The sequence below is a fragment of the Mandrillus leucophaeus genome, unplaced genomic scaffold, assembly GCF_000951045.1.
Source record: "Mandrillus leucophaeus isolate KB7577 unplaced genomic scaffold, Mleu.le_1.0 Scaffold283, whole genome shotgun sequence".
NCBI classification, from domain to species: domain Eukaryota; kingdom Metazoa; phylum Chordata; class Mammalia; order Primates; family Cercopithecidae; genus Mandrillus; species Mandrillus leucophaeus.
The window spans coordinates 2254262-2274154 of record NW_012102954.1 but is presented as its reverse complement, the minus strand read 5'-3'; the positions used below and the strand labels follow the sequence as shown (position 1 = coordinate 2274154).

The following is a 19893-nucleotide window of genomic DNA, read 5'->3' as shown; positions in this document are numbered from 1 at the left end:
TTGAACGTCATTTTCTTCAAGTAGTACATAAAAGCTAGTAGTCATATTTCTACATGTTGTAGATACACTTATTTTTCCTTAGCCTTATTTTTTTGAGGATCTGATCTTGTGTTGCTAGATATCAATTTTCTTAGACATTTTTTTCCTACTGGAATTTAGGGGAAGACGCATCTCTGCCTATTACCAGTGGAGGAAGCTACCAGGTATTGGTGAACAATGTGTTTTATTTCACACAGCGTGTGGTGGACAAGCTTTGGCAAGGCATGTTCAACAAAGAATCTAAACTTCTTATAGATTTTATAATTCAACTAATTGCACAGGTAATCCATTGTCACTATCAGTTGTAGAGTACATGTTTTCCTATTGAAAACTTTGCCTATGGTGTCAAAATTGTTGAAATGAAGTGTAACTAATAAGATAATGAATGTTAACATTTAATAAAAAGCTAAGCTTATTAAAAGTGAATGGAGACAGGCCAGGCACAGTGGCTCACACCTGTAGTATCAGCACTTTAGAAGGCCAAGGCGGGCGGATCACTTGAGGTCAGAAGTCGGAGACCAGCCTGGCCAACATGGTGAGACCCTGTCTCTACCGAAAATACAAAAATTTGCCAGGCATGTTGGTGTGTGCCTGTAATTCCAGCTATTTGGGAAGCAGAGGCAGGAGAATCACTTGAACCTGGGAGGTGGAGGTTGCAGTGAGCCAAGATCACAGTACTGCACTCCAGCCTGGATGACAGAGCAAGACTCTGTCTCAAAAAAAAAAAAACTGAATAGACATACAGACTTTGAACCCCTCCCCATTACCAATTGCCTGGTGCCAGTGTGTCCCTTGTAAAGTTGCCTAGGTGTTATTCTTTGCTACCCCGATAGATTTAAATACCTTAATACGGTTTGGTAGGTTTGTACTGTATACTACATCCATGTGTAAAGGTTTACACAGCATGAAGAGTTGATATTAAAAGAATATTCTCTTACCAGTTGAATCTTTACAAAGTTCCTTGTAGTTTATATTCTCTTGAAGTTGTTATTTTTTGTGCATGTTCACAGTACTTTTAATTAAGGGTTTGGCCTGGTTTGGCACAATTGATTAGTCTTATATAATACTTAATGTAGAAAGTAGGAAATAAAGTAGGAAATACCATTAGCATATGGTACACAGATGCATAGGCTCTCTCATGTCACCTAAGTCTTTTTAAAGGGATATATTTGTATTTAAGCCAAAGAGAAAAATTCTCAAACGAGGGGATGAAATTAGAATGTCAAAAAAAATGATTTTAGTAACATCTTAATTTTTTCAGTACTTTTGAATAGTGATCATTTATCCTAACAAAATATATTTGTGAGGAGACTCCCCTAGATGTCACATCCTCGTGTTCTCAGGGAGACTGCTCTGCCCACAGCAGCGTTAGTGGCTCCCCTCCTTGGGAGCTCTTTTTTTTAATGTAGCCATCATATCATTCATTAAGTGGTATTCATGTGACTCATGGGTTCTGAAATCCATAATAGCAAGAGCTTTGTATCTTTTAACTTAGCACCTTCATACTTAGCATGGCATCTGGTATATAATAGACCTAATAAAAGTTCAGGTGTGAATGATTAACAGGTGTTTTACTTTTGTCTATTGTACTAAAAACATATCTTCCGTGTCTTTAGTCAAAGAGAAGATCACAGGGATTGTCACTGGATGCAGTGTATCACTGCCTCAATAGGACCATCTTGTACCAGTTCTCACGGGCACACAAAACTGTTCCTCAGCAAGTAGCTCTGCTTGATTCACTCAGGGTTCTCACTGTAAACAGAAACTTGATCCTAGGACCTGGGAACCATGACCAAGAATTTATTAGCTGTCTGGCCCACTGCTTGATCAATCTACATGTTGGAAGGTAAATCCTTTAGGTTCAGTTTGCCATGTTAAATTTGGCTTTGATGTTATTCCAACAAAATTCTTCATTTTTTTGATAGTAACCTTTCTTTTACCCTTATTCTGTTTTATTTAAACCTTTATGCAAAAAGGTAAAGGGCAAGTGTTGCATTTTTGCAGTGAAATACTGGGTATCTTTTTTCCTTTAACTTAGTTTTCTACACCTGTAAAATTTCCCATTATCACCATATGTCACTTATGTAAGGCAGTTTGCTTTTAAAGCAAACAAAATACATAGCATGGAAGTCTAAGAGAAGTAAAAAGTAAAGCTCAATGCAGTGTTATGTGTTAAATGAGTAAAATTAGTATTTTCCAGTTGATTGCTTTGACAGATATTTCATTAGAGTCTCCCGGGGCCAAGCCTTGAATTAGGGGGTGGTACAAAATGTGAGTAAGATAGACCCTGTGGCAGCCGCCTTGAGGGGAAACAGCTAAGCAAGACCAGTCAGCTGTATTGAGTGATCTGCTAGGAACAACCCAGTGCTTTGGAGGCACATAAGAGGGGCCCCTAACCTGAAAGAAATACCTGCTGAGCTGCAGCTTGAGACCTGGTTGGGGAGGACAAGAGAATGGAGACAACTGCTACTGGAAGAAAGAACAGTCTGTATGAATGCCCAGAGGGAAGAAAGAGTGGCACCTTAGGAGAACTGCAACTATTTCACTACAGGAGCAGAGTAGTGAGATCTAAGACTGGAGAGAGGACACAGGCATATTAGAAAAATGTTAGTTGAATGAACATTTTGTAATTGTTAGGTTAAAATGTTCACAATAATCAAAAGGCATATTAAATATTAAGGTAATAATCTTGATGCTATAGATTAGTCTAATTACATTTAGTCAAGTGGATTTATTTGATCACCTCTTAAAAATGGCATCTTCCTGGCAAACTAGAGCTCTGTTCTGTGCATCTGCTGAGTAGACATTCAGTGTCTGCTGGTAATGGAAATAGAGTGATTCTTAGTTACTGTAGTCTGCAGCTAATCATTTCCTTCATAAAGTTTAAACTGACTGGAATTTTTCAGCAACGTGGATGGATTTGGACTGGAAGCAGAAGCCCGCATGACCACATGGCACATTATGATCCCCTCTGACATTGAACCAGATGGTAGTTACAGCCAAGATATTAGTGAAGGTAATTGCCTCAACTTGGGATGTTTTTAAATTGTTGAAGTTGTTTTATCTCCAGTTTTTAAGACATAACCAACAAACTGGCTGCAGAAACTGCCAGCATTGATAGCAACTCTCCCAGTAGAGCAACCTATACATAGACAAAGAGTCCCCTCATGCCAATAAGAGTAAAGCACACAAACCAGTAATGTTGCTAAGCTCATCATTTCTTAGTAACACTGTGAGATTTGGCGGTGGTATTAATATTTACATTTGCTTAAGTTCAAATACTACCTTGGAATTAACTATAAAGAGAACTGCCCAGTGGTAATGCTAGGCATATCACATCAGAGTAGGCAAATATTGCTTGAGACAGGTTATCAATAGTGCTATTTTTTATTCTTCTTTATACTCTCTCTCTCTTTTTTTTTTTTTTTTTTTTTTTAAAAAAAAAAAAGCAGAATCTTGCTCAGTCGCCCAGACTGGAGTGCAGTGGCACAATTTCAGCTCACTACAACCTTTACCTTTCAGGTTCAAGTAATTCTCATGTCTCAGCCTCCTGAGTTACTGGGACTGCAGGCGGGTATCACCATGCCTGGCTAATTGTTTTTGTATTTTTAGTAGAGACAGAGTTTCACCGTGTTGGCCAGACTGGTCTCAACCTCCTGACCTCAAGTGATCTACCAGCCTCGACCTCCCAAAGTGCTGGGATTACAGATGTGAGCCCACTGTGCCCAGCCCCTCTCTTTTTTTTCAATCTGGTTTTCCCACTGATCCTGTAAGCATTGCATATTGAAGTCCTTGTATGGATTGATTTCTTACTTCCACATGTTTAGTGATAAAGAGAAATCAGTCTGGTAGTGTTTTTCTCCCCAGAAATACTGTGCAATAGTTTTACATATGGTTTCATTGTCAGGAAGCCCAGCACTCGTTTTAATTTCATTCCTTCATTTAAACATGAATTTATTCTCTGTTCTTTCACCAAAATGTTTTGAATCCTAAACACCAAAGATGTGGTTATTATTTTCACCCCCTGAGGAACTGGCATTGGTTCTCATAGCAAGGTCCTCACAATAGCAACATCAATATCATTTGGGAACTTAGTAGAAAAGCAGATTCTGTTGCCCTACTCTGACCTACTGAATTAGAAACCCTGGGGTGAGGGACTAGCAGAGCTTATTATCACAGGCCCTCAGGTGATTGCTGAGGGCTGACTGGTCTGGAGGAGGTGTCAGGCATACAAACAAGGAATCCAAAAGTTAAGAATGAATTTCATAGTAAAAGTCTTCTCAAAATATTTCTTTTCTTGTGCAAAATATTCAAGAATACTAACTTAGTTTTGAACTCACCTTAAACATTCAGATCTAAAAATTACTTTTAAATGGGGGATAAGTTTTTAATCTAGAAAAAGTTAGATAATTACATATATATAATTTCCAATTTTATAAATAAAAATGTAGTTCTTTTGTATGAATACAAAGATATTTTTAATGTTTTCTAAATAGGCAGCCACAGTTTGAGTTGTCTAAATAACCTTTTCACTGGGCTAGATACAACATGAGCTTTTTTTTTTTTTTAAACAATTAAATATTGTAGTCAAAATTCCTACATGTAAACATGAAGAAAAATAAAAACTAACTTTATGCCTTGTTTTGGTCATTTGCTTGCTTGTTTGTTTGTTTGTTTACTAGGGCGTCAGCTTCTCATAAAAGCTGTCAACAGAGTTTGGACTGAACTGATACATAGTAAGAAACAAGTCTTAGAGGAGCTGTTCAAAGTAACTCTGCCTGTGAATGAAAGGGGCCACGTGGACATAGCTACAGCAAGGCCACTCATTGAAGAAGCTGCCCTGAAGTGCTGGCAGAATCATTTGGGTAAGGCCTATAGAGATATTATGACCGGGAGATTTACATTTGGCTGTCATATATGGGTATACTTTAAATATGTGAATACAGCATTCCCAAAAGGATACTATAAAGTCAGTAGAAATGAAAATCAATATAACAACTATTCTAGAATGATTATACTGAGATCTTACTTTTCTTTGAGTTTTTTTTTTTCTATCTGAGGTATGTTATACATTAGGCATTTTTGCATTCAGAATGTAATACATTGCTAGCAGCTCTAGTATGGTCACTGTCTTGGCTACAGGTCAACAATCCCTTAACTATAATTTTGAAATTCAAAAAGCTCTGCTTTTTCATTAATTTGGTGCCAAAACTGACTTTATAGCAGAACCTAACTTATTTTTCTTTGTCCTACTTGGTATGGGAATATTCATACATTTTGTTGCAGTAATATTGATGTATTAAATTATAGCTTTTTACCGTAGATTCTCTGGTGCCATTGTATAATCTACAGTGTATAAGCTATATAACCTTTTAAAAATCCAAAACATTTCTAAGTTGCGAAGTATACCCAACACCAAAGATTTTAATTAGGTGATTATGAATTATTAATATAGAAACTCATAGTTAAATGTACATGTTATTACAGAGCTGTGAAGTTTCAACCAACTGTAAGTTCAGGCAATACAATAATTTGTAAGCAATCATCCTTAAACAAGATTACCAATAAATAAATTTGTGATATCTAAATGTAATGTCTGCATCTGTAATATGTGCTGCTTTTGTTAACTACAGCGTTGTAGTTTATAACCACATATGAAAGTTTTAAAAGGAGGATTCGTAAATACATGGAGAAATTATAAAATAATCTAATTTAATTTTTCATAGCCCATGAAAAGAAATGCATAAGTCGAGGAGAAGCTTTAGTGCCCACCACACAGTCCAAATTATCCCGTGTCAGCAGTGGCTTTGGTCTTTCCAAGTTAACAGGATCAAGAAGGAATCGAAAAGAAAGTGGTCTTAATAAACACAGTCTTTCCACCCAGGTACTTTTTTAGTTTCATTGATGATATTATTAGAAATTTATATTTCAAGGTTTAGTTGTAGTATTTTATATAATATACTTAACATGTACAAGCAGTTGATTGGAAATGAAACTTTCCTGTATTTTTGCTTTAGAATAAAGATAGAAGTAATCCAGACTATGGGAATTTCTCTCATTTTCTTATGATAAAAGTATTTATTAGTGCTATTTACTTATACACATCTTATAACTGGATAGAAGATGAGATTTAGAGATTAATATATGATCAGACTATGGATAATTTTCTCTCAATTTTCCCAACTTTCAGTAATGTTATTACTAATAATTATATAAATTTTAAGGCAATAGCCGAACAAGTCTTTTTAAATTTTTAGTCTTGTTGTATATACCTATGATTGATGATTTTTTAAAAGCTCATCTGCCTCCAGCATTAACTTCTTCCTCCTACTTCCTTCACCATTCCAGAATCTAAGTGGCAGCTATGAAAGGGTCTGAGAGAAATAGTATGTGTCAGCCATCTCATGCATCAGGTTAGGTTTTCTAGGAAGCAAACTCTGAGATGGAGTTTAGTGTGCATAATGTATATTAGGGGGTGCCCTTGGAATCAATACCTGTGGAAGGGAGAAGAAAGCAGGATTGGATATAGGGAAAAGTCAGGCTGCAGTGCTGGTCTAGTGACAGCCTCAGCCAAACTAAGTGGAGCTTTGAGGACAGAATACCCTCTTAGAATTGACCTCCATTAAGCTGAAATATGTGATTCTTCTCACCCCTAGATCGTTGGATGTGGGGCGCCCCATCTTCCTTCTGCAGCTAAGGCCATCCCTGAGGGTGTCGACAGCAGCCCAGAAACGTGGGCAGCAAGCCCTTCCTTGAAGGGGGTTGGGGGGTAGGAGAGCATGCAGATCTGTATCCATCACACAAGCATGGAATTCATTCCGAATTTTTTGTTTTAGTTTTCTGTGTTGGTGCTTTTGGCAGAATTTTAACCAATTATTTAGCATTAATTTCAAGGGTAATTAACTATTTTTTTCCAGAAATCCATGAAATATTAAGACTCTTTTTCCATCCATTGTTAGGAGATTTCGCAGTGGATGTTTACTCACATTGCTGTTGTTCGCGACTTAGTAGATACACAATATAAAGAATATCAGGAGGTAAGGATTTATAATCATCATAATGGTTTGTTTTACATTTTTTGTATGTAAAAGGTCTCTGTTTGTGCTGGTATCTCTCTGCCCATTTTAAGGTACTTGCTGGACTGTATTCATCATCAGATGATGGTTTTAATTATTCCTGCCATCAGATACTTTGGCTACTGATTTTAGGATGGAAATTTTTAATCTTCTGTCAACAAACTGCATTTCAAAAAGCAACTAACTGAAAATGAGCCCAGCTGAATTCTGTTGACATTCACTACAGACACATTACATGTCTTTGTTCCTAATAAAAATAAAAATGTAAGGATGAGCCTTCTTTTTCAGGCTTTTAACAAGGAGATTGTGAAAACATGCATCCAAGTCTCTGAGAAGTCTCTTAAAATTGTAAAAAATTACAAGATTAAATGAAATTATTTTTTACTACCCTACAAGTGCTTGGTGATTATGTCAGTGAAAAATAAATTCATTGAAATTCTCTTGGTAAATTCATAATTACTCAAAAGCTTATCTTAAATATTTTATTCTCAGATTAGCTATTCTGGATCTATTAAAGGTTTCTGAATGGTTAACTGCTAATATTTTATGGATATCACACTAGATCCTTAGTTTCCCCAACCAAAGAACATATAAGTACTACTGTGATAGGTAAATTTTTAATTATTTACTCAGTAATCTTTACTGACAGTTATATTTTAGAAATCTTTATTTTTAGATTTAAATTGTGTATACTTACATTCCATGAATCGTTGGGCAAGTTATTTATCATTGTCTACTGTTGAAATGTCACATATTTGTCATTTGATAGATAAGAAGAACTTGTACTGTGACATAATTTCCTTTTAAGTAAAATGGTTTGAATCTATCCCAGTGGCCAGGAGAAAATGGTTTCTCTTTGATTTTTGTATGAATGTCAAGTTTCCTCTTAGTGCTGCATGTTTATATTCTTCATCTAAAATCTTTGGAAATGTTTACCTAGTTCACCAGTAATCAAGCCTGTTGGCACTTTTTCTTCATCTGATTTCCTAGACTATCCCCCGTACATGTTGTGGTAGCTATTTTCCAGTTTGGTGTATCCTTAAATTACCATATGTATTTATTAGCGCACATAGGGCTAACCATTTCAATATATTTTCATCGTAATATTACCGTCTTTCCTGTGCCAGATAAACAGACTTCTTTGAACTCTCTGTTCCACTATATTGCACGCTCTACCCTATACATGTCTGTCATTTACTTGATGCTTTAAGAAGTCCACCTTCTACAACAAACCCGCTTACTTTAACCATAAACGAATGTAATTTTACTTTTATAGGGTTAACTGAAATGGTGTGGATTGTGTTTGTTTCCAAGTAATAACTTGATTTTCAGTGACTTGTAGACTTGTTACTGTTACTCCTGCTTTTGCTTGAAAACCGACCTGGACTCTTTCCTGTCAGCGTCAGCAGAATGCCCTGAAGTACGTGACGGAAGAGTGGTGCCAGATCGAGTGCGAGCTGTTGCGGGAGCGGGGACTGTGGGGCCCTCCCATCGGCTCCCACCTGGACAAGTGGATGCTGGAGATGACAGAAGGGCCCTGCAGGATGAGGAAAAAGATGGTGCGAAACGATATGTTTTATAACCATTACCCTTACGTGCCAGAAACTGAACAAGAGACAAATGTGGCGGTGAGTATGCAGAATTCAATGATCACACTGGCTCTTTCAAGTTTTTATTTTCCTTTGTAAGCATTTTTTCTCTATTAAGTCAGTTACCTCAAATAGCTCATTTAAAAAATTCAACAAACTCCATTGAATTGATAACTTCAGAGTGGAGGTGGAGTGAAAAGATGCAACAGTGCAAGAAGGAGACATCATGATAAAGAGGTTTATATCAGAGACTCCAGACCCAGACTGCCCAAATTTAAGACCTGACTCCACCACTTTGCTATTATGGCTGGGTTACGGGTCATTAAACCTCTCCGGGTTTTCGTTTTGTTATGCCTGAATTTGAGCAAATAATGGTTCCACCTCATAGGACTATTGGGAGGATTAAGTTCATTAAAATTAGTTAAGTGTTTAAAATAGTGTCTGGTCCAGAATAAGCACTATATATTAGAACACATGAATCTTCTAAGTAGCTCTGATCATATAAGGTGAGGCAGCTTGAATTGTTCCAATGCCTCTTGGTTTTCTCTGACGAGCACCCTAGCTCCATTTATCTTGTACTGATTGGTTTAACCTCAGTCCTGATGCTAATATAGATCTTAGCATCAACCTAAGTGTCCATCAGCAGAGTAACATAAATAAAATATGCTATGTTTACATAATGGAATAGTATTCAGCCTTAAAAAAATAAGGAAAGCCTGTCATTTGTAACAGTGTATATGAACCTGGAGAACATTATGTTACATGAAATAAGCAAGGTGCAGAAGGACAAATACTACATGATCCATCTCACTTATATGGGGCATCTAAAACAATCAAACTCAGAAGCAAAGAATAGAATGAAGGTTTCCAGAGGCTGAGAAATGAGGGGAATAGGGAGATGTTGGTCAAAGGGTACAGTTTCAGATGAACGGGAGGAATACATTTTTTTGAGATCTATTACATTCCTAGTGACTATAATTGACAATAATGTATTGTACATTTCAAAATTGCTAAGAGAGTACATTTCAAATGTTCTTGGCGCAAAAATTGTTAAGTATTTGAGGTGCTGAATATGTTAATTAGCTTGATTTAATCATTCAAACCATATATATATAACATCACTTTGTGTACCATAAACAATTATAATTTGTCAATTAACAGTAAAATTTCTAAAATAGTAATATATGTAGGTCTTAGCTCCTGCTGATAGTTATTAAAAGTTTAGAAGATAGCTCCCTAAAGTCTGCTTTTCTCAAAGGTATTCAATTCTGTCAAGAGTGCCATACTTGATGCAGCTGTGCCTTAAAGCACTATAATTTCTAATTCTGGAGCACTGTAAAAAAAGGTAATCCACCCATATTTTTGCAGCCTGTTACTAGCACTTACTTTTATAAGAGCAAAGCAACAATATGATCTTTTAATTGTTAATCTTTTTTCCTTAACAATCTATTAAGAATTTAAGGCATTAGCAGTTTGATAAAGTATTTCTTATTGAGTCAATGCTTAAATTGAATCCATTCAACAATACTAAAATATAAATATGCTTTCCCAAATATATGACCAACTCACTGTTTAGATTTAACTGAGGCATATACTTTTGAATTATTTTTACAATAACCATAATATTTTTATCTGTGCTCCTTTCCTTCCTTGTAATAATGTCATTTGTTTACAAAAGTGTATTTTAACTTCTATATCAGATAAAAACAAAGTAGTACCCTATTAAGAGTTCACACCTACAACCGTAGTATCATCAGCATTTTACCTAGGCAAAGGAATTCACCAGCCTGTGAAATCGAAACAGACACTGTCATAAATAAGTATGCACCAGATGGAACTTATTTATTTAACAAGTGGGTTACATATTGGAAAATACAAGACAGTTGAGAAATGTTGGAGATACTTTCACCTAAAAGGAAAAAGCAGTCAGGAAGGAGAGACAGTTACAGAATATAGAATTCATGCTGCATAGTTCATGCACAAATCAAGGTCAAGATTAATCTGCTATGGTGTAATTTTATGAAATAATTTTTATTTTAGTTTTAGTAGTTCACATATTTTGTAAATTTGAAATGCCATTAAATGTCCACTTGTATCTTTTGGAATATGCATCTGGCAGTGTTAAAAACAAATTTTCAAAAAGTTATAATATCTATTATCCCACTGAATTCTACCATCAAATCAAAAAAGAAGAGCTAATATTTACAGAGCACAATGAGCTAGATCAAGCTTCTCCAATCCGAGGCCCAAGGGTCACATATAGCCCAGGATGGCTTTGAATGCGACCCAACACAAATTCATACACTTTCTTAAAACATAATGAGACTTTTGCCAGGCACGGTGGCCCACACCTGTAATCCCAGCATTTTGGGAAGCCGAGGCAGGCAGATCACCTGAGGTCGGGAGTTCAAGACCATGCTGACCAACATGGAGAAACCTCATCTTTACTAAAGATAGAAAATTAGCCGGGTGTGGTGGCGCATGCCTGTAATTCCAGCTACTCGGGAGGCTGAGACAGAATCGCTTGAACCCAGGAGGCAGAGGTTGTGGTGAGCCGAGATCGCACCATTGCTCTCCAGCCTGGGCAACAAGAGCAAAACTCCATCTAAAAAAAAGAGAGAGAGAGAATTTTTTTTTAACGTCATCAGCTATTGTTAATCTTAGTGTATTTTATGTGTGACCCAAGACAAGTTTTCTTCCAATATGGCCTAGGAAGCGAAAAGATTGGACACTCCTGAGCTAGATGCTCTACGGAGCAGTTTGAATTCATTTTGTTTCAGTCTCATAACAGCCCTCTGAAGTACAGTTAATACTGTTATCCCAGTTTTACAGATGAGAAAATGAAACCTAGAGTAGTTAAGGAACCCCTTCTAGGCTGCAGCTGCGAAGTAGTGTAGTAAGGTAGGAGTATAGTTCAACAGTCCCTTAGTAGTAGAATCACTTTGAAAAAGAAAAGATTCTAATGTTTGCCCATTTTATGACATTATCCATTGATAGTGAATGTGTTCCATATTAGGTTTTATCTCTCTAGTGCTAACAAAGTACCTAATACTTAATGAATATTGAGTGAATGAACTGCCAGCACTCTTGTCTTCCCTAAGTTATAGACTTTTTTCCTTTGCTTTCTCTTTAGCATTCTATAGAATTTTCCTAAATCTAAAACTTTTCCACTAAAATGGCCTCGAATGCAATTTTATGGGCCCTGTAGTTTATACAGTTCAGGAGAGGGCTCTATAAGAAAAAGAGTAAAAATTATGAATATAAAATTAGTAGGGCTTTGTTTCCAGGGATTTGAAAGGGACTCATGCAAGTGAAGGCCACTAAAGTTTAAACTACCTTAACTTCATAGTAAATCCACCTCTGCCCTGATCTATATTAAAAAATATTGCCTACCAGAGTTAGAGATCAACCAGTTCTTTCCTTTAAACTTCCATGAATTTGTTGCCCTCCTTGCATGCATGTTTAATATAGTCAGTACTTTTTGTGATATAATAGGTTTGTGCCAACCTAAAGTTGCTTTTGAAGCCTCACCTGGTGCAAGGGCATATGATTTGATCTTTTGCGTTATTGATTAAAATAATTATTATTTCTCAGTAACATTTCCATTTTTTGTCCTGTCACTTATGGTAAAGAATACAGTGGTGATTAAAAAATTAATTTCTGTTTTAAGGTCTTTGATTTGTTAGAAATAAATCAGGTGATTTTTTTTTTTTTTTTTGCTCATTAAAGTTTTATTTCTTAAACTTTGATAATGTTACATACTGTATAAAAAATAGCTTACCTAGTATAAGTTTTGAATTTTATTTATTGATTTTAAATTGGATGTTTGTGTATAGAATATGGAACATACTCAGACTTTACAGCGTTGAAAGTTTATCAACTAAAATTATTGTAATAAAAATTGTAATAATAATTATTAATATCTTGAGAAAAATTAAGTACATGTGGAAAATTCTGTATTCTCACATAAAAATGATTTATACTTTTCACATAGTAACCTTCCTTGGGGAGTAATTTTCATAATTAAAAGAGCTGAATTATACTATAATTCTGTATTTTAAACAAATATTATAGATAGTGTAAGATGTAAGCCTGGGATGTGCTGAAAATTCAAAATCTGGTTGTTCCTCTGAATCCTAAGGGAGGAAAATAATGCATATTTTGCCATTTTAAAAAAATTGTATTTAAATATTAGCTAGGCTTTAATTATATAATTCCCTTATTTTTAAAGAAGAATAATCTCAAACACATTTACTATTCTTTGCAAAGTTCATTAGGGTGAAGACTTTGCCTATTAAGTTAGGGTTACTCAGGGGCAGGAAGCTAGTCAACTTTTAGGTTCCTTTTCTAACTAGGAGAGTTTCTTGTGGCTGCCTCAATACGTATTTTTATATAATGTGTAAATGTCACGAGACTTACAGAAACTAAGCAGCTCATTTAGAAAATTTCATTGCCAGCATTATAGAAACATTTGAAGTAAAAGGACTATAAAATTATTTTCTAGAAATTCTGACTTTGAAAAATATAGGTTTCTATGTAAACAATTATAGTAATAATTTAATGCTTTTTTAAATAAAAGGAAACCAAAATAATGCTAAAATTATTGGATAACATATTTACTATTGAGTGCTGGGCCTTTTAGTAAAATAAGAACTGGTTAATCAATCAGTGAGCAAATATGTATTTAATTGGCGATGTACCATATGGTGCCAGGAAGAATATAAGAGTATACTTAGTAGACCCTGCCTACATCCTGGCTAGGAGTATATATAGTGAATGTCACAGGTGTGACATTGGTAATTGGTCTGTTTTGTTGTATTTATTTGTTGCGTATCTATCCAACAGTCTGTCTTATATTTTTATTCATTTGTTTTAAGACAAGGTATCGCTTATATTTTTATTCATTTGTTTTAAGACAAGGTATCGCTCTGTTGCCCAGGCTGGAGTGCAGTGGCGATCTTGGCTGTCTGTAGCCTCGACCACCTGGGCTCAAGTAATCCTCTCGCCTCAGTCTCCCAAGCAGCTGGGTTTACAGGCATGTACCACTACGCCAGGCTATTTTTGGATTTTTTGGTAGAGATGGGGGGTTCGCCATGTTGCCCAGGCTGATCTTGAACTCCTGAGCTCCAGCAATCCACCCACCTCGGCCTCCCAAAGTGCTAGGATTATAGGTGTGAGCCACCACTCCTGGTCCTATCTTGTTTTTGTTTGTTCGTTTGTTTGTTTTGTTTTATGAATTTCAGAGCGAGTTGAAGAATCAGTTTTCTTCACTTTCATGTGCATATTATGAGTTCAATATTTGTTTACAATTCTTTTTTTCCTGAAGGAAATTTTATATACCTTGAAATATACAAATCTTAAGTATACCATTCAGTGATTTTTTTTTCTTTCTTTTTTTAATGTTGGATTTCCTGATCTGTTTTTGCCATTAAAATGCTTTTATTATGGTCTAGTCAGTGAGTTTTAACAAATACATACATTACACTTTTATCATCTAAATCCCTACCAAGATAAAGAACGTTGATTAGACGTTAAAGATTATTTTTCAATATAAGATATACCTTTACAAGTTTGCTTTTAAAAAGAAAGAATCACTAAAACCATGTGAAGTATTTGTAAGTATGCCTAGTGGGCCATGGTTTTGCCTTGGGAAGCAAACATTTGTGAAAACATTTTGCCTGCTCATGTTTACTATAGGGAAAGGTACTAGAAGTCATCACCAGATATAAACCATGAACAGGAAGGAAATTCGGAAGTGGTTTTTGGTTGCATTATTGTCTGTAGCTACCTGTGTGCTTACATGAAGCCACATGCTACAGCTCAACAGAATTGCCTTCTTATTAACCAGGATTTTATTCTGAAAATAAAATATAAAGCCATTACCTAATTCTTTTAAAAGTACTCTAGAAGAACTTCTGATCTGGAAGCTGATGATCCAGTCTACCCTCTGCTTTCAGCCTTTCTGGGATGGTGAAGGTAGTGAAGGAAGTAGGTAGGTCCTTATGCTTTTAAAGGAGGATTCTTAAAAGAAAGAGAGTGATGTCTGTGGTATGGAGTATTGTAAATGATAGCTTAAATCAGCCATTTGCCCCTGTTAACAACACAGATTTAGGGATAACCCCAGGGAAAAGAAGATGGAAGATATTAGCTAGCATTAGGTTCTGTTATCCTGATTTCAGGTTTGTTTTCTGTTGTTTTTTTTTTTCTTTTTTTTTTGAAACAGTATAAAGAGTTGCCTGTAAATCAAGTCAATGGCAACCTGTGCTGAAGTTTTGCCTGTGTGATTTGTAAGAGTTCGTCCTGTTCAATAGCACTGAGACATTTGGCGTATTTAAGGTTTACTTAAAACTACTTTTGATCTGGGAGAAAGTAACCACAAGATGCTAAGTGATTATTTAAGCTGCTTTGGCTATCATGTTAATTTTCTTTGAGTAACTACATCTTTCATATTTCATACAGTCCTCAAGAAAAATTTTATTTTTGTGTTCCTCTTTATGTTTTTTTTTTCTGATATGTCTATACTTAATACCCTGTTTTCAGTCTGAGATCCCAAGTAAACAGCCTGAGACACCCGATGATATTCCTCAAAAGGTAAAACACAAATTACAGTAAAAGAATGTAAACTACTTGTAGTTTTGTTTTTTGTTTTCTGGGTTTTTTTTAAGTGCATGCTAGATTAGACTAACTTAAAAGATTGGCTTTCAATTTGTTCTTCCTATAAGTTCCTTAGAGTTGAACAGTTGATTTCATTCAGGCTGAGAGACGTTGTTCTACTGTTTCTCAGCTTTTTCTAATTGTCTCTTTTTAGGATTTATATGCTGCTCACTAACAGGCTGAGAGACGTTGTTCTACTGTTTCTCAGCTTTTTCTAATTGTCTCTTTTTAGGATTTATATGCTGCTCACTAACAGGCTGAGTGTTCACTGCTCTCACTACAAAAACATGTATTGCTTCACACATAAACTAACAAATTATGAGGCATGTTAGTAATGGGCAGCCTGGTGTCTTCAACTTTTCAGTTACTCATTCAATTCTAAATACTAAAGTGTGTATTTTGAGAATGCAGCAATGTCTCCTCTTTTAAAATTTTTTTTCAGTCAGAATGAATGGAAACTAAGAGTGTGTGATCACTTTTTAAAATACAAATTTATTTTAATTAGTAGAAAAGTTAATTATCATTTTTATATTCCAGAAAGATGAAAGTACGTAATTCAATAAAAAATGTAGTTTTTTAGGACACAGAAGTACACCTCAAAATATTTAGAGAAAAATTCTTGTAGGTCAATTTTGAATCTGTACATGAAGTCGGTAATCAAGCAGATGCTGTCCCACATCTATTAATTCATTGTCTTGCCCATCACTAACAATGCTTTTATCTTTTTAAATATTAGCAATTTTGAGTTGAAGATACCTCATACAAAAGAACTTTTATGGTACAAAATCTACTACCTTCCTTTCATTTTCAAAAATAGTGCAGTGTTCTTGTTTGTTTACCCATCAGATCCTCCAAATTGTAATATTATTTTACATCATTTTAATACTTTCCTGTGTCAAGTAATATTTTCAGTCTCCATTTGCTGTATATCATTCCTCAGTTCACTGGCAACTCTGTTTCCTTGCTCTGTGCCTGAAGTTAAAAAAGGCTAATGTGGCTTCACTTAGTTATTTTTTTATCTAAAATTTAGTTCAGTATCTCATTCTACATGTCTCACCCAAAGGACACTTGTTTTCCACTTTAGTTGGAAATCACTTTAAAAAAATGTTGCTTGAAAAGGGCATTGTTGTAAATGATGCATATTGACTATTTGAGTTTCAAGAGTAGACCGATAGTAGAATTTTTTAAATTACATATTCTTGTTTATAGGAAAGTAAAGTCATATTTAGAAGGGGAAGGTTTCAAAGCATGTGTCAGATTTCATATTTTTAAAATTATTAATCCATGGTGTGGGTCTAATTCCGATCCGAGGATCCTATATACATGCCAACTTTTCCCTCTGTCTGATATTTTGTAGGATATTTGAGATCTTAGTTTCTCATCTTCTATGATTTTAAGGGGAAAACAATTTAAGTCAGTTGGAGAACCTGTTTTGAGAATAAAGGCTAATCAGGAAAAGAAATGTTCATGTATCATGTTCTAAGACATCAAATCCTTATGTTTCTAGGTAATTAATTTCTTCTTCAAAATGGACTGCTGTATGTTCTTAATATACTCATTTAGTTGAGTTAGTTATGGGTCATATTACTTTACACAATAGACAATGAGAATGAGCAAATTGGAGAGAGCAGCTTGCAGTGGCAAGCTAACCAGAGTGTCAACTGGCATAAAACTTCTTGATTCCTTTTTGGGTCAGGACTCTCAGAAGGATCTGAAGAAGGTTTTGGCCGTTCTCAGTGAAACCTGGGAATATAGGAAAGAATAGGGCAATTGAGTCTGTACCTCCAAGTATTTGAACTACACACTCACACTGATTATTCTGAGTGTGTGGACCTTTAGGCCTGACCTAATTACTTCACTTGGGGTGGAAGCAAAGTTCCAGGCTCCTCACAGACTAGACAGGCTCTATGCAGCTCGATGCTCTTCAACAGTGAGCATTCTCTTTACTGGATGGGGAGGTTTTCTCATACACCAAAGAAGACACACTGCACTAACACAGAAACGTTTTTTGGCTAGAGATTATTTCAGGAAGAACAAAACTGCTAATATTGTTGTTTTATGTATGTCTTTAAAAAACTCAATGGAATTTTAAAACAGAGAAACCTAACCCAAAAATGTGGATTTACTGTATATACATACAGTCTATGAAAAGCCCCTTTAAAAAGGTAACACACCTTGACACCATACCTTTCCTCAAGAATATTATGTTTTAATTCTTGATGATAGTTATCTTCAGTCATTTTCTTTTGTCACTTCTTAGAAACCTGCTCGATACAGAAGAGCCGTAAGTTATGACAGTAAAGAGTACTACATGCGACTGGCCTCTGGCAATCCCGCCATTGTCCAAGACACCATTGTGGAGAGTTCAGAAGGCGAAGCTGCTCAGCAAGAACCAGAGCATGGGGAAGACACTATTGCTAAAGTCAGAGGTCAGCCTGCCTTTTTGATTTTGATTAATAGTGATTTTGGAACATTCTTGTATTTGAATTCATACAAAAATTTGAGCAACTGTAAATAGTAGGCCCAACTTTTAAAATATCTATACATATTTTACCATCTCACCCTTCTTAACGATTGATTTCTTTGTCAGAACTAAAGACACTTGCTTTTGTTTATTGCCTACAAATGAATGTCACGTGCCCATTGGCTTAATGGTTTTTTAATTGTATTTCTCAGAATCCTCAATGGCACTTGATATTTAGTTTTTTTTTAATATGCATATGCATTTTTTCATGACACAGCCTCAGAAGGTCTTGAGAACATGTGCCTCAGCACTTGATATTTTAAGTTAAGGGCTTAATAACTAAATATTTATAAAATTAAAATAACTATTAAACCTGTAATTAGTGCATATTAGCCAATAGTAAGGAATAATGGTTTTTCTTCCTATGAGTTGAGAGAGATTATCCCAGATCTAAACTTTAGGAGCTGAATAGATGATGAATTGGACTACAATGTGCATAGACTTTCAGATTCTGTACTTTTACATTGGTGCCCTCAGCCTGAAATGGTTTCTTCTTTTCTACAGCTTCTCCATTATCCTTACCTTAACACATCCTACTCAGTCTTAAACTCACTGGTCATGTATAAAATCATCCTTCTCTAAAGTCTTCTCCAACTCCTCTGTTCACTGATAGTACTTTGCACATGTCTGTTATAGCAGTTTCAGTGATTTTTCACTGCTGTATGTTTCCATTTTCTAATTTATGAGTTTTTCTCAAAGACAGATTGTTTTTTCTTACTTTATAAATTTTGACACATGACTAGCACAGAATGAGGATTCAGTTCGAGTAAGTAAATCAATTCGTTGTTTTAATCTTAAGCCTCTGATTCAACACAAATTCAAAAGTCTTTGCATATTCTATACATCCCTAAAGTGTAAATTAAGATTTTAATTAAAAGTTAGTTTTAGAATTAAAAACTAAGAAATTAAAAATGAGTTTTCATGAGTTAATAAATTAAAAATTAGTTTCGGATTGTTTTAAAGCAATCTGTTTAGGACTGTGTCAACAAAAAACACTATTTAAATTGTGATCAGTTTCTCCTGTTGTTATACCTGTTCTCTCATGTGATGACTATGACTTACTAAACATTTTATAATTGTTCCAACATTTTCATAAAATCACTGAAACTTTTGGTAGTTGAACAGAGATTAAAGCCTTCTAATTTTGTTGACATTGCACCAGCACAGTTATTGAATTGGGTTCAAAGCTATTGCTGGATACAAGCTAAGGTATAATCCACAGAGTTTGATAGATTGTGTTTGGGTCATTGGCTCTTAACTTCTCTGGCCTGATTTTCCTAATCTCTAATTGAGCTAAAAGCATAAATATACAGGGTATTATGCAAGACATAGAAATGGAGGTTTTGATTCATTAAGCTAAAAATAATGCAGCTGTAAGCTTTCTCCCCTTGTGGATGTTCTCTGGAGGATTTGATCTCTGTTGCTTACTTATTACACTTGTTCGAATATGAAAACAAGGCTCTTCTCAAGGCAAAGCAAAACCTCTGATAAGTAATATTCAAAGGATAAGACTCAGGCTGACTTGTGCTTTTCCAAAGTGCTTAGAGCAACTGTAACAGGCAGGTATAGTGTTACTTTGGATGGCACAAAGAGTATTAATTTAATCAAAATATGTGATTTAGCATGTATTTTAAGGATTTCTCATACTTTGGGTCCTCACTGGTTACTATCAACTGATTTTAATTTATCCTACTCTGATTACTAAAAAGTTGTCAAAATGTAGGTAGTAAAATGTTTCCTTAATCTGCAGATTAAATTATATGTCCCTGTATTATAAAGAATTCTGTTCTTTCTGACCTGGTATTTTGATCAAATTAATTCATGTATGAAAAACCGTACTGCCACTTGTGAAATGAGGCATGAAATAGTCTTCAAGAGTCCTCCAAATAGGTGGGATGTCTTGTAATCATGTTTATTTTTTACTTTTTTTGAGACAGAGTCTTGGTGTGTCACCCAGGCTGGAGTGCAGTGGCATGATCTCAGCTCACTGCAACCTCTGCCTCCCAGGTTC

The 19893-nt window shown here is 35.2% G+C and overlaps 1 protein-coding gene across 1 annotated transcript in view; it reads left to right on the top strand.

Annotated features, from left to right (window-relative positions):
* Positions 1 to 19893, top strand: part of WDFY3 (WD repeat and FYVE domain containing 3) — a 288646-nt gene that overhangs the window by 208092 nt on the left and 60661 nt on the right. The window contains exons 36-44 of the mRNA XM_011985448.1: positions 160 to 320; positions 1656 to 1885; positions 2946 to 3055; positions 4722 to 4904; positions 5766 to 5923; positions 6999 to 7076; positions 8516 to 8743; positions 15245 to 15295; positions 17619 to 17787. Of these exons, the coding sequence (XP_011840838.1) occupies positions 160 to 320; positions 1656 to 1885; positions 2946 to 3055; positions 4722 to 4904; positions 5766 to 5923; positions 6999 to 7076; positions 8516 to 8743; positions 15245 to 15295; positions 17619 to 17787 (1368 nt within the window). The remainder of the gene's footprint in view (positions 1 to 159; positions 321 to 1655; positions 1886 to 2945; positions 3056 to 4721; positions 4905 to 5765; positions 5924 to 6998; positions 7077 to 8515; positions 8744 to 15244; positions 15296 to 17618; positions 17788 to 19893) is intronic.